This window comes from Simochromis diagramma, unplaced genomic scaffold, assembly GCF_900408965.1.
Source record: "Simochromis diagramma unplaced genomic scaffold, fSimDia1.1 OVJJ01000402.1, whole genome shotgun sequence".
NCBI lineage: Eukaryota > Metazoa > Chordata > Actinopteri > Cichliformes > Cichlidae > Simochromis > Simochromis diagramma.
In genome coordinates, this window is record NW_024386972.1 from 3,924,218 (window position 1) to 3,940,140 (window position 15,923).

The 15,923-nt window shown below is 40.0% G+C and overlaps 1 protein-coding gene across 1 annotated transcript in view; it reads right to left on the minus strand.

Moving 5' to 3' along the window:
• The window catches only part of LOC120738057 (testican-2-like), a 44,184-nt gene that overhangs the window by 11,012 nt on the left and 17,249 nt on the right, over window positions 1-15,923 (minus strand). The window contains exons 2-4 of the mRNA XM_040039093.1: window positions 14,049-14,057; window positions 11,071-11,116; window positions 965-1,079 (exon numbers count right to left, since the gene is read on the minus strand). Coding sequence (XP_039895027.1) covers window positions 965-1,079; window positions 11,071-11,116; window positions 14,049-14,057 — 170 coding nt within the window. The remainder of the gene's footprint in view (window positions 1-964; window positions 1,080-11,070; window positions 11,117-14,048; window positions 14,058-15,923) is intronic.

Below are 15,923 nucleotides of genomic sequence, written 5' to 3' on the forward strand. Positions count from 1 at the left end.
GTAAAAACCTATAAAAACACAGTTAAAATTCCAAAACGTATGCCCGCCTTCCTTTTCCAAAGTCATCCAATTGGCCGGAGTCTTAGCAGGCCAGTTTTGACTTTCCTGTTCTAAAGCAGTGCAAAATATAAATGTCATTAAAGCTGTTTGAGACATAAAAATAAAAACACTTTTGCTAAACAAAACAGAGGATGTTTATTTCCATTTAAAAGTTGTAACTCATAGATTGTTTTCTACATGTCAGTGTTGCAGTGGGGAATGAAAACAACTTTTAAAAGTACCTTCAGTGGGCTTGAGAATTCTTTCAAATACCAGCAACACGTGAGTCTCAGCTGAAAACTTGTTTTCTTAACCTGCTCTTATTCATCTCTTCTCCCACTCACCAGCTGCCCAGGTTTTAGTCATTTCCACCAAGAAAGTGTTGACGTTACAAGTATTAATACATATTCTCACTCAACTTTATACACTTCCTGGACATTCTGTCACTTTCTCTTGTGTGAATCTTCCTCCCGAAGTCCTGAGCCATTTCTAACTAGAGCTTGCTCAGCAGGAGAGTTTAAGCTCCGCTCATGGCACCTCACAGCCCTCTTAAATTTGTTAGCCAATCAATTAGCCAATAATTAAAGCTTTATTTACATAGCCCTTTTTCAAGACAATAAAATTAAGGTGATAGTGATTTACAAATGACCTATGTACACCGAAACCTACAGAATTTAATCTGAGAACATTGGAAGAAAGTCCAAAAACAACAGCAACAACGCAGAGTAAGACAGTAAAAGATTGGTAGATGGCCTATTTAACCATGAATTTTTCAAACATTATATAAAAGCTACTTTTTATTCATTAACTCTCCAACTGATAATTCTAGTGCTTTTAACTGCTGACACTATCCTGTCCACTTGGAAATCTACGACACGTTTGAAAAAAAAAAAAAAAAGCATTGAAGCTCTGCAGCTCCTCCTACCTGTGCTCCAGTTTTTTGCGATTGACACACATGGCCCTCTGGTAGCCCTGAGCAATGCACACCTTATGGCGACTGCACTTCACATTCTGGCACGGATCCTTGGTGGTGTCCAGGGCTGCAAACACAAAAACACGAGGAGTGAAAATCCAATGGTGTCGTTCACACCTAAGGTGTTGCAGTTTCATTCTCTATTTCGGTCACCTACAGCAGACAAATGGAGAGCTACCGGCTGTTTTTGTTACTTTTGACAAGGAGCATGCCTTCAGTAGATTTATACCAAACACTGCAACCCCACAAAAAGACAAAGCTGCTTTAATCAAGTTCTGTGTTCTTGCGCCATTTCAAATGATCCATTCTCACAAACCTCTCTCTGACACAGGCGTATACAATAAAAATCATGAAATGTGTATTTAAAAATATTCCACCAGTGTGAACAAATGAGTCCATTGATTATTTAGTCAGCACTACTGGGCGCCTAGCTGTCATTAGGCAGCCTATCATCAATAGTACAGCCTGCAGTCTCCAACTGCAGGCTGTCTGTGATTGCGAGAAAACCTGACAGCACTGATTGAGCATCTCTTTCTCTCAGCTTGTCACATCTCACTTCCCCCATGTCAACCTATCACTGTCTCTCCCCAGCTTGCCTTTTCTCTCTCACACAGAAATACACACTCCATCTTTGTCTTCCACGTTCCCATTCTTTCTATCCTCTTTCCCCTCCGCACGCTGTCTCCCTTAATGTCTCCTTCTATCTTCAGGGAGTTGAATTGTTCGATGCCAGTCTCCTTCTCTCTAATGGACTGAGATGGAAATAGAACTGTGTCCTCCACCTTTCTCAGCCAATGGTCAATGCCATCTGAAAGTGGATGTCACACCGTCCCAGTCCATTTAACGCCTTGCCGGAGCGAGCTGGGAAAACTCAAAGGCACAGATAAATTTAAGAGAGAGTGGCAAGCGGCAGTCGCTAGGAGAAATTTAAGTTGTGAAATCCTGAGTCAGCTTCGAGCAGCTGCTTTGTAGTCAACACGGTCAACATACAAGGTGGCTGCCAGCCAGATTCCTGCAAATCCCACGACTAGGTAATACTTAGATGCTAGGGAAGTATGAGGGAACATTGTACTTTTATAGAATCAGTGGATGACAAGACAACTCACAGAGAATCTAGAAATACTGTCTGCCTGTGGTGTTTTTGTACTATAAGACCATGCAGGAGACCAAGCTGCTGACAGTAGTTAATAAAAAATAGAGTCTGGCAGCACTTTTGTGCTAGCTTGTCCTCCACAGGCCTTTGTTCCACAATGTACGCTCTGTTACGGAGAAAATGTGTTTGGTCCTATTGGCTTATTATTATTATTATTATTTTGTTGTTGTTATTTTTCAGGAGATACAGTCATATAAAAGAGTTTTTCACACTGCATAGGGTCCTTTGAAAACCAGGTACATCTCATGATTCTACGTACAACCACCTTTAGCAGCAATAATTTGAAGTAGTGATGTTCTGTATTTATCAGTCTCTCATATCATTGTTGGGGAGTTTTAGGCCCACTCTTCTTTACTATATTGTGTCAATTCAATGAGGTTTGCAGGGATCGTTTAGGCTCAGCTCTCTTAACGTTCTGTCACTGTGTTTCAATCAGGTTGAGATCTGGATTGCAACTCCTTGACTGTTTTCTTTTTGAGTCATTCTGTTAAATTTGCTGCTGTGCGTAGGATCGTTTCCTGCTGCCTAATTTGCACCGAACTTTAGCTGTTGGACAGACAGCCTCACAGAGGAGTTCATGATCGACTCAGTGACTCCAAATGCCATTAAAATGCCAATCCAGTCACAAGATGTGAGAGTAAAAGCTATATCTGAAGCTTTTATATTTAGTGGGATGAATGGGATGTGTAAAACCTGCAAGATATAACCCATTTCAGTAGTATGTAAAGAGCATAATGTCCAAGGTGTCCAGGTTCTGTGGCTGCAAAAGAAGCCCAAATCATCACGCCTCCACCACCATGCTTGATATTTGGTATGAGGTGTTGATTTGCTTGTTTTTGCCTAACAACTGTGCATTATGGCCAAACATTTTGGTCTCATGTGTCCAAAGAACATTGTTCCAGACGTTTTATGGACATATGATTTGTTCAGATACAACTTTTCACACGTAAGCTCTCCTGGCAACCTTTGAAACAGACCATACATTTTCATGACTGTCTTTCTCTACAGTCATGAACTTTAATATTTAACAGACTAACTTAGGTCTGACTGAGGAATCTGCACAGTCCAGCCCTGGGAGGGATTTTTTCCTTGCTCCTGGGAAGATTGCAGTATTGCTACATGTGAGGCATTTATATTGGCTTGTGTTTGGTGGGATGAATTTGTTTAAACAATGCAAGATATAAGCCAGATATATATAAAACACAATGTCTAGATTAAAGACCTGGGTCATGCTCCCCCTTTTTAAATAAAAAACATATTTTTTCTGTGTTTAATTCTAGTTGACAACAAATTAGATGAAGACATTTGATTACTTTTTGGTGTGGCTCTAAGAATTTCTAAAACAGTAATTTGATGTTTTTTTCTGAGATGTTTTTTCAGTGGCCCAAATGAGCTGAAAGGCATTAGTCACTCCATCCCAGCTGGGCATGATCATGTTGTGTTGGTGTCATATTGTACCACACACGGTTTAGAAAAAAAAACAACAGAAAAAAAGCACTGGCTGTTACATACATGTGCGACTGAAATGATATGGAGACACTTGCAGAATAAACATTTGTATTCATTAATATGCTTAGGAGTTTGGGGCATATTTTTACAAGTTTAATTTTGAGATTTTCCTAACTGAATGAATGTTTTGTTATATATTACTTTGCATAAAAACAAATTTACTTGCAGGTGCAGTAGAATCTAAAACACGAGGAGAAAAATCCCCCTGGTTCATCTTCACATGACTCCAGATTACACACTCTGCCGTTCTGTAAAACTCCCTCGAGCAACAGAAGTCGATAAAACAAAAACTAACCTCAAAGTAGAGCAGGATTCCAGATGCATTATCATTTCAAAGGGCAACAACTTGTAAATAGCCAAAAAGAAAAGAAAATGAATACAAGTGGGACAGGGCTGGTATTATTTTTGCTGTTTGTCTTAACTGAATTACAAACCAAGTTGTCCAAACTGTTCTTCTGCTGAGTGGAAATTCATGACATAGCATTTAGATTCAGCAGAGAAGCTCGAAGACAGATAGCTAGACTCTGTCAGCAGCGAAAGCTCATAAACTTTCCGTCATTCCATATAACACTTTTTGTGACCACTTGACTTTTATTCGCTTCATTTGGTCCAACAGGTAGTCTGCTCTGTTATTTTATTTAACCCCAGCAGCTGAATAATAGACAGACTCTACTGCTGATAGTACATTTGTCTCCAACCTCTCTTTTGATTTAGGACATAAAACCTTAACAAAATTCACCCCAATCTGTCACCCCATATATCATTTTGACTATTTCTTGACAATAAAGAAAAAAAAAAAAAGCGAAGCTATCTAATATCTTCAGTATGACTCAATGTGTCACATCAGCTCTCCTTAGCACAAGTCATCATTCAAGTTTTCCCCAGGCTTTGTCTGGTTTGTCTTACATCATCTGTCACTGTGTATTTGCTGAGTGGTTACTATCAGTAAAATTTCATGGAGGCAGGAAGCAGAATTGGGTTTGTTTTACTGGTGTAATATACCATAAACTGTTCCCACTCAGCATCTGAGTATTCACTATGACCTGAAAGCACCTGAAACCACAGCTATGGGCTTTGCAGTGAACTATGCATTGCACCAGCTAAATGTTTGGTAGGAGATACCAAAAAAACAACAAAAACCACTAGAAAACACACACAAATTGTGTGGCGCAAATAGTAGCCCCTTCAGCATCCCTCAGTTGTAACAATTGGCTATTTGAGTCTGCTCAAACATGTCAGCTCAAAGCAGTCTTGCAGTTCTCCTCTGAATGCATTGATTTGCTGCCATGTTACTGGATGATTCGATATTTACGCTAACCAGCAGTTGAACAGGTGCACACAGAATATCTAAATATCTTTCATTTGACCTGCAGTGCAATTTTTGCCATTTAGATTGTTTTGTTTTAAGTTATTCAGTTCTGGAGACATGTTCCCTTTCTTTTACAATCTAAATAAGTGGCACATACATTTGGCACCTATGGCTGGTTTTTTTTTTTTTTTTTTTGAGAAATCATGATCAGGATAATAAAAAACAAAACAAAAAAAAACTAAAACACACCAACAACCAGAAAAAGGAACAATAAAAAAAGTCACCAGCCATGTTATGACCAGTTTTGTGTAGGATCTACTTTCTTTTTACTAAACTACACCTGCAAACCATATAACAGAAGGAGACTTAATAAGAGTCTCATGTTTGTGAAAAAGTGACAGGATTTATGTTAGCAAAGAGAGGAAGGAATTTTCAAGTTAGATAGTTGTAAAATTATGAAAAAGCTTATGAAAGATATAATAATGTATTTTTGGAATCTTTGGGGTAACAGAAGCAAGCTTATAAAAAAATAAATATGTTACCATTTAGTGTGATTTCTTAACCGACTGGGTTCCATGTAGACCACAGAGGTTTATCTTTTGTCATATCTCAAAATGTGTGTTGTTTTTTATAAATTGTCCCCAGCTGGTACATACCCTGGTCATGCCACACATGGGAAGGAGAGCTGTTTCTGCTACACTGCAAGCCCCAAACCAAGCAGCAATGACCCTCCTTGGAGTGAGGAAAACTCCACCTGCTGTTGTGATTGTTCACTGCTCAGCTGGAAAATCTTCTTTAAAAAGTGTTACCTTTACTCCAAAAACAGACCGGAGGATAGCAACTGTTTGCTCCTCCTGTCACATGGCAGCATGCCCTGCAAATTGTGTGATATAACTGACTGTAATGTGGTTTTAGTCATTTCTGATCCATGTATAATCGTAGTAAGAGCTTGCTTGAGATTAAGAGAAAAAAGTTTGGTTCATAGTGGGTTTTGATTCTTTTTCGATTGTGTTCATAATATTTATGGACAGAATTACTAAGCATACCCCATAGATTGTGGGTTAAGGGTGCAATATACTCAGATTTTAAACCCTTCCAGCTCCAAAGATCTACAGCTCCTCCGTCTCCTCCCTTCTCTGGGGGAGCAGTTGTTAATTCCAGCAGTTCTTCGACATGGCCCCCACATCTCCTTGTTGTCTTGTCAAATCCTGGGCTGGAGTCCCAGCTGTCTGTATTGTTGTCTCATTCCCAAGACCAGAAAATTTCCCACAGAACGCCCACTCCGGAGTCCATTCTCTATAAGATTCCTCTGGTCTACCAAGATGGCGTCAGGGACCAGGAGCTGCTGGCCATCAAATGGGCCAAAAACGCTAAGGTGGAAGCGCTCTCCAGACAGTTTTCCCACTCCACCATTTGTGCTGCCCTGTCTGCTGAACCAGCACCTTCTAAAACTCCTGCTGGTCGTTCCCTCCCAAAGTCGTCAGGAGGCTTTGCACACTTCTCCCTGTTCTCGGGGCATCCTGACCCAAATATGACCCTCCAACTCCTCCGACGTGTCCTCTGGTGGCAGTCAGTGGGTCGGATGTCCGTGAGATTGTTTCTGCTCATGAGGTCTGTGCCCGGACCGAGGCCTCCACCCAACTTTCTGCAGGGCATCTTCAGCCCCTCCCTATTCCGAGACGTCCCTGGTCCCACATCCAGCTTGATTTTGTTACTGGTATTCCATCTGTTAACGGTCTAAACACCATCCTCACCATGTCTTCACGCTACCTCTTCCTCTACCAGTCTCTCCCCCTTTTAAGTTTGTCATGGCTTTCATCCCCCCCACCAAGAGACAGAGGTCGTCCACCCTGTCTTCCATGTTTCGCAGCTCAAGCATCGCATCACCTCCCCGGCTAGAACCGCTGTCTGAGAGATTCAGATGCTGTACCAACCTGTTACAGTGAAAAGAGAGCTGTGCATAAATGCAAATATGTTTATTTAATGGCTAATCTACGTGTCTACCCTCAGATATGGTCATGAGCTGTGGGCAGTGACTGAAAGAAAGTTTCCTCTGTAGGGAGTCTGTGCTAAGCCTTAGAAGATAGGATGAGGTCATTTGGAAGAGATTCAGAGGACAGCCGACTACTCCTACACATCATTTTGAATTAGTTTGGGCTCAGCCATGTAATGGCGGTACCAAAGCAGATCCATGACACACTGGGGAGAGTGCATCTCTTATTTCAATTGTTTTATATTGGGGTCACTGGAGCCTAAACTAGGTGTCATAAGGCGAGAGGTGAGGTACACCCTGGACAAATCACAGGGCCAACATAGAGAGCAAGACAACCATTCATGGTCACATTCATACCAACAGACAATTTAGAATCACTACTTAACCTAACCCCTCTGGACTGTGAGAGAAAGCCAGAGTATTCTGAGAGAATCCATGCATAGAAGGGGAGAACATGCAAACTTCACACAGAAAGACAGATGAGGGATTTGAACATAAAATAAGTTTTGCTATTATTATAATTTTGCTATTATATTGCTTCTTGCAATAAATTATTCTTGGGGTGCTCAGGCACCCAGTTGTTAGCTCATGTATGTTAAATATGTTGGTAGGATGAAGGTTAATTGCACATCCAGCATACACAGCACAACATTAGCACACCCAGAGTCGTGCAATATTTACTTGTCTTTTAGGTCCCTTTTGGTCTCAACCAATTTGTGAGAGAAACAGCTGAATTTTTAGGTCTGGCCACCTAGAGCTCCACTATGTTTACCAGCTAATTGCCAAATTTGTCCGCCTCCCATTTGGTGGAAAATAATGTAACAAGGGTTTACAAAGAGCCTTTTTTCTTGAGAACAGCTGGCTGCTGTGACATCTGGTAAACAACATCAGTAACAGCAAAGCAAAACAGAGTTGCAGGCTACAAAACAACATAAAGATCTGATAGATGCTAAAATGCCCCACATACTGATGGAATAGGCGGAAATTTACAATGACAGTGTCACATTTCACAAAATCATTGTTACTATATAAATGCTGACTCTAGCAGTTTTAAAGTAGCTGGTGGATTCATCTTAAACAAGGTTGCCAGGAAACAAATGAACTTGGTGAACGATTTCCATGACCTAAAACTGTGTCACACACTACTTCGCTGCATTTCCTTACAGAAGCACATCCCGGAAGATAATGGTATTGTTTCAGATAATGATGTGCAACCCGCTCATATGTCAAGTCCTTATGAAAACCTTTTGTAGTTCTCCTGTTATTTATTGTCATGTCTTTAAAAATGGCACTGACCTGAGCAAAATGCATTTCCCCTTGTGCACAATTTGCATATATCTAGCTGTGTAACTGCCTCGAAGCAGCAGCTAAAATAATCACACACATCTGTCATACGGCACTCATATACAACTCCCACATGTGAAAAATGAAATTTAAACACTAGATTTAATTTGCAGTGAAGATCAAGTAGCTTTTCCAGCTCTACTCGTTTTGTTTAGAATATGCTGCATCGAGAATTCAGTTCAGGGCCAGGATGTGATAGAGCCATTATGGGTTTTAAATCCTCCTATAATCATGTCAACAAAAGCGACGCAACTGCACTGAGCCCCCGTGCAATCTATCAGAGATTATTATTATTATTATTACACCGCAATCAAAACCATTCCAGCTGCTTTCTTATCCACGATTAGCGTCGCCGCTGTTGTCTGCGCTCGCATCTGAATTCTTCACCGAGTATGGCGCCTTGCAGTTGGACAGGCTCATCAATCAAAAGCTGTCATCATCCATTACTTTTACATTTAATAAAGTACCTTAGCGGTTCTGGGGAAAAAATAAAATCTGCAGAGAGTGTGTTACTGGGCTGCCGGACATTTAAAGCATGAAACAGTAAATCATGAGAGAGACTGTCCCGTTTCGGTGGATTTCCATTTAAGTTCATTTTAGAAGACTCTTTCATGTTCTGAGTTTTAATTGCCAAGTTAGAGCAATTCGCAGCTACGTTTATTTTCTCACGATTATCACAGGATGCAAACCACAAGTTCACCTCAGTTTTCTTTGACAACACATTATGCTTGAACAATTTCCTGAGGTTGTACACGTTGACGTGTAATCACAGCCACCTTTTTCTCTCTTTTTTTTCTTAATCTAATTAGTAAAATGCTTCAGTAAAGGGACAAAAGTAGTCTAATTGTTCAGCATAAATAAAGGTTGAATATGAGGCTCCTCTGTTAAATCAGAGTCAGCGAGTGGGCAGCTTATTGTTTCAAAACTGCCCTTGAATAAAGAGCAGTCTGTGGAGCTGAGTTGATGTCTCAATTGGCTCACTTAAAAAGGCACCAGAGGTGTCTAAAGTCTCCGGTTAGGTCCTTTGTTCTACCCAGGGCTTGCAGGTACACCTTCTTGGAGTTCTTTGCTGTCTTGTTGAATTTGCAATGAAGAGAGCTCTGATCAATTAAGTCTGCAGAATTAGTCCCAAAGGGAGTTGTGATGCGGATGAAATCAATGGTCTTCAAATAGAAGTCGCCCGCACTACAGCAAGCGAGGCGTTTTCTTGAGATTACATTAGTTATTCCCCTTGTTGTAGGCTAAGAACAGATGACTGGGATAACATCTCCAGCTGCTTCTTCTCACATCTTCTTCCTTAGAGGAAGTGTGGGTGTGGCATTACAACCAACCTCCCACTCTCACCTTGCAGCTAGAACACATTGTTAGGAGCTGCTAATTAGCAAGCGCGTGTATGATTAGTGCACATATACCCTGACCTGTGAAATGATTCATACCGCACTTTATTCCCCTGACCTTCTTAAAGGGATTCCTGCATGCTAAGATGAGAGTGACTGCTTTGTTAAAACAAGCACAGGAACCTAATCTGCTGTGATTTAAACTTAAAGGTCAGGCAGATACAACCTGACATAGCAATGGTTGACTTATGGTTGACAATGAATAACATTTGGACAAAACATCAATGAATCATAAACCTTGACATATTAATTTCAAGAAATGACCTGTTTACTGAGCAACACTTTAATATTCTTCAAAAATATGACTTAGAAATATGGCCTATATTACACATTTATGTTGTTTATTGCTTAAAAATAATCTCTCTGCCTGAAATTTTTTAAAGAAATCAGATTAATGTAAGTAAAGTTTCAAAACACTCGGATGAATCAGTGCAGCTTTCCCCCCCCCGATTTACATAGTTAATCTCCGTATATAACAAAGAGCTTGTAATTAATTATTAACTTGATCCCATCCAATCATGAACTAATAGCAGACAGACTCCATCTTATTGCTTTTTTATTGCTATTTTGACATACCAAAGTCAGGTTTTAGACTTAGTCCCCTTTAAAGGAACTATTTAAAAGGCAGTGAGATCACAAGTTCATTTCACACGGTTGCAATAATTTTGTACGTGCCATAGTCTCCAACCACTGTTTTCCCTAATGTGCAATTCCCCAATGATCTTATGAAATATCAAAGATTATAACATCTTTCCGGAGGAAAGGAGTCTTTTATGAGAAAAAAAACAAAACAGCGTTTAACTGAAACATTACACAACTGAACTTCATGTTCAAATTGTCTATTCCACCTCCACAGCTGAAGTTCTTTTCTCAGCTAGGAACAGACCCCACGGAGAAAAATGGAGCCTGGTGGGAGTTCTGAGTTGAGCCCTCAGCAACAAAAGCAATTACAGCAGGCTTTTCAAACTAATGGATCTGACTGAAGGCTCGGTCTCTCCTTTCCTGAATCGCAACTGTGTTCTCACCCTTCACAATCTCTGACACCTCACACCAGCGCTCACCACGAGCTGGATGACCTCAGACAACTGTCGCAGTTAAAAGAAGAAGTTGGCGCTTTGATAGCGTGTGCTGCACCATTTCATTGTCTAAAGGAGATGGATAAAGGCAAAGAGCACTTAGCTTTTCATTATTTCAATATGAAGTATTGAGCTGTGAAAATTGTCTCTGAATGCTGTACTTTACCATACACATAAGCTGAAATAGACAATAGGCTTTAAATGAAACCACTCATCAATCCTCAGCTCTTCAAAGACAATCCTTTCCAATCAGATAAAATCAGTTTTTATGACTTACTTTCATCAGAACCAACATTCTCCTCCATGTTTTTGATGTAGTCATCCTGCAAGGAAAAAACATATTTGCATTAATGGCTTTAATAATTTATTCCAGGCAACACCATAAAGGAGATTTGCTCTTGGATTTTTAGAGGCTTAATTAAAATTCAGAATAATAGAAATAATCAGGGGAAGATAAGAGAAATGCATAATTATATGGAAACTCGAACGGCACTTTAAATCAAATACATTCATCTCATTCATGTTAATTGTAATTGAAAAGAGAGAGTAAAGATGCTAAAAGTAAATAATGGTGCCAACAAAACCTTGGGAACTCCTTTAGCCCTAGGTTTAAAAGTAATATAAATAATAATAACTAGAAAGAGTTTGCCTAAGGCCCAAAAACACAGTGGTTTCACCATGAGGTTATTGTTTATTACCACTGCTATTTAAATTGTACTTTTTAGCTGATGACGTTCTTTTATACTCTATATATTATTGCAAGTCAAAAGCACAACATCCAGTCAAATTCTGCATATTTTTATTATCTGGCTCCACATGTTGCACTGCTGTGGTGTCTATTTTATATCCATTTTGCTGTCCCTAGGTACAGGTTTGGTAAAAAACTAAACCCTAACAAATTCAGTAACAAGCTTGCTCTTAATTAAAAAACATTAAATCAGCCTTTTTTCAGACTCTGAGATAATAATATATTTGTTTATTTCTCTTGAGAGTTTACGCTTCTCTTATTTCATAATAAAATAAAATTTTAGTCTTATATGAGCCAGCCTGAGATCATCAAGCCAGACTTTCCAGGCTGTTCCCTGTCAGGGATTTGTTCTGGAGGTGACTTTGGCTCTGAAGGTCTCAGATTTAGTGTGAATTCCCCTGGAGAGATCAGGCTGACTGACTGTCTCCTTACAAATCTCCAGATCTAATCGTTAAAAAAATATATATTCTTTTGAAAAAGCCAAAATGTGGGTTTGTACAGAAATTTAAGTATTCCCTTCTTCTTTTTTTCTTTTTAAACCACAAAATGTTTCAGTGTTTATAAAGAAAATGCACAACTGGAGAAGCAATACCGTGGTTTTGGAAATAAAACTTGATTAATTTTTCTCACAGAGGATTGTGCGTGACTCATAGTTGGAGTGCTGCTAAGGCTTGGATTAGCATGCAGCTCTCTCTGCTGAATAATCAGTACAGCACAACTATGACAGAAAATATCTGGTTCTTTGATAAAAACTTAGACTTTAGACCTGCCCGTCACGCTGAACTAAAACTAAAACTTAAAGCCATAACATGGACCCACAGGATGAAAAGCATTACAACACAGCTTATAAAACTAAAGCATTAAATGTCCTCTCTGTGAGCTAGGAAATTACAAAGTATTAAAAACGCGCTCCATTATTAGCAAAATATGTATCATCACAAGTCGCACGTAAGATTTTAACAGGATAAAAAAAAAAAAACGGTTTCTTTTTCTAAAGCTTTCATATTACTGTCATGAAAAATGTCAACTTTGTGACATTATATCTATAAGAAGTTAATAAGTGAACCTCAAGCCAAATTTGTTTTTCCTTAGCTTTAAGCAAGGTCAGGAAAGAACTGCCAAACTCATCTTCACTGTTGCAGAAGTAGTTTCTAACATAAAGTAAACGGTGCAAGATAAGCCTCAGCAAGCTGTATCTCATAAAAGGACTTGAACTATCTTAGCTGCTGCACTGGTGCAAAGGGAATATTTGCAAACCAACTCTGTTTTTTTAGAGTGTGTCCCTGGCGGCACTGCGCTGGAACGATAATAAAAACTCTGCGTCCCCAGGCTGTATCCATGCTGACCCATTTCTCTGTGTGTCAGGACAGAGAGGATCAACTATTAAGCGGTTACAACTCGGCACAAGGCCCAGAGAGGACCCCGAGGATCAGGTCTGTTCAGTTTAGCTCAGTCTTACTCTGCTCAGGGGACACGAAGACTGAGCTCTCAAGTCAAGCTGAACAAGTATAGCTGAAGGCTTAAATACAGTGTACAGAGGGAGGAGGTAAAGAGATAGTGTTAGTGTTTATACCTGTTTTTCTACTGTTTTTCTTAAAGAATGCATTTCACTCAAGAAAATTAAATTTCACTAAAACTCTTGGTTTTAAAGAAGCCTCTTTAATTGGATTTACTGAACAGAGTTATGAAAAGCGGTTGCACGCAACAGAGTCACTTCTAAGTATGCCCACCCTTAAGGTGCAGGAAGCCGCTGTAGTTTTCTCCTGAACTATAGGTGTCAGCCTTCAGACTGATATAGGAAGAAAAGAAGTCAAAACCAGAAGCACAGACTTGCAAAAGTTTTTCCAAAAAGTTTTCAAACTGTTGCAACACTTCCCACTTTATATCTGCATATCTCTGAGCTTTGTAGTAGAATATCATTAAAATGGCAGCAAAAACCAACACGATGATTCGTGTCTTCAATGCAGCTGCAGCGGCCGCGGCACAACCTGCCAGGTTAGGAAAATCAAGAGGTGCACGACCAGTTGTTCATTGCCTAACGCCAGGCCACAGCGGTTTGCGGTGAACATAAAAACATGCTAAGAAACTTAAAAAGCCATTAGGTAAACCTGCCAAAACATAGCATTTTGGTGATAACATGAATAAATCAAATAAATGTAAACTATTTCTTAGGATTTATTTAACATGGTTGTGTAGAACCACTTGACATAACTTTGATGTAAAATGTTCTATTTATGAACCACAATTCAAATTATTTTAATATTATTTATTCAGAGTGTGTTTGACTTTGTCTGTACTTGAATTGGATTTTATATTTTTTAGCCATTTTTTCTAATCATATTTGTGTCACACTAATGGAGCTGGATTGAAAGGGGAAAAAAAATCACTACTATTAACAGTGATGTCGTATAAGCGCTAAGCTATCATGCAGGTGAAACCAAGGGTGTAAAAAGTGTCAGAGCAAAGACAAACAATGCGCTGCACAAAAGTACAAAAGAGACACTAACCTCAACTTCCTGTGGCGATTAAAAGCAGCAGCGAGGGAGACAAAAGAGAGACGTTGTTAGAGACAAAAAAAGACGCTTTTCAGTTTTCATTACAGGCTTCCATTTAACATAGAAAGAGTTTATAACAGTTATGGCAGCAGTTAAACTGTCAGCCCTTAATGCATTCTGATTGCAAATACATGCCTTAGTCTCACTCCTCTCCGGGGACAACATAAGACATTCACAAAGGATTATGAGCGCCTATTAACTGAGGATGATCAGCTGCCACTTCTATGAGCTGGCAGGCGTCCTGAACACTAAGGGCCCATTCTCTGGTTGTTTACAAGCAAGTGCCAAAAGCCAGCTTCCTGTAGCTCAGAAGTTATGGATAAGCCATGACATATAGTGTCAACCTTGGAAAAATACAGGCAAATTGGTGGAGGAATCTTCAAAGTCAACAGACGGATGTGATTTAGATGGGGTTTTTTTTTTTTTATAGTTGCAGCACACACACGCACAAACACACACACAGAGAACATTTACTAAGCGTAGCAGTGACAACACAGACAGATATAGCTTCTGTAAAGTACAACCTTGACTTAAAGGGGGAGTGACTGCTTTCCTTTCATTCCATTTTACCGTCTTGGCTTCGGTCCAAGGGCATTACACATCAATACCCACCACAGCCTTTCCCCGTGTGTTTCATCATTCAGCGCTCTGCTGCGTTTGAAAGAAATATAGCACTGCATGGTTTATTTCAGCAGCTCAACCCTGTAAAATATACCTAATTCACACACCCACAGCCATACCTGTCTACTTAACAGAGCTGTGACAGCATCTTAATATATCACCACGGACATTTTACAGGCCTCACAAGGACAAGCCAAAAAGCCAGCGAAAAGGCTTTAAAAGACTGAGGTAAGAATTCATCACCGGTCCACAGCAGGACTTTAGATTTCACCTCGGAGACAGTTTCTTTACAGTAAATACTTTCCCAGTGGCAGGAAAATGTCCTGGTGCTACATATACGAGAAGCAATATCGCTCTTTGCTATCCTCCAAATGGGCTGAATTTCTGCAGGGAATCATAAGAGGAGAAGAAAAAGAAACTTATAATGTGTCGTGTGAATCGTAAACACCCCCGCTGCTGTATCAAATGACTTTTTTATTCCTTTTTCAGATCTGCATCTTCGCATGACATTTCGAAGGTTATAACTGAATCGTTTAAGTTTCAAGTTGACACTGCGACATAAACCGAGCAGAAATAACTGCTAAGTGTTTAAATTAGGCACGAAATCAGGTTTTGCAAACATGTGGGAAGTGTCCGGGTAGAATATGATTTAAAAAAAAATCTGAAAACAAGTGAACTAAGATTCCAAGACTGTAAAAGCATCACATGTAACAATTAATTAATTATTTTCAAGTCTGCTGCAATTACCCAGCTCGCAGTGCTGCCAGGACCAACGGGAGCCCGACATAATGTCCTAAAGGCTGGAGTGCTTATCGTCTCTCAGCAGCAGTGTGACAGCAAGGACACCAAGCTGAGGCTGTCTTTAGTCCTTCACCAAGGTTGAGAGCTAATGCTGTCCCACTGAATCCGAGCCAGGCTGCTGCTACAGTTCAGAGCGAGCTCAGACGAGAGGGAAGGAGGAGGGGAAAGATCAGGGAGCAAGAGGGTGTGATATTCATGGTGGCGATCCCTTGAGTTATGTGATTCATATCACACAAACCACCTCTTCTGCCATTTGTCAACAAGGCTGTAATGCAGCCGGTGTAAAACAGAGCCAGGAGGTTAATGGAGCTTGACTATCCAGATGCTGCGACTGCTCCCCCTGGACTGCTCGCCGGTATTAGGCTGACAGCATTTGGCCACAAGCCTGACTGCGTTCTCCTGAAT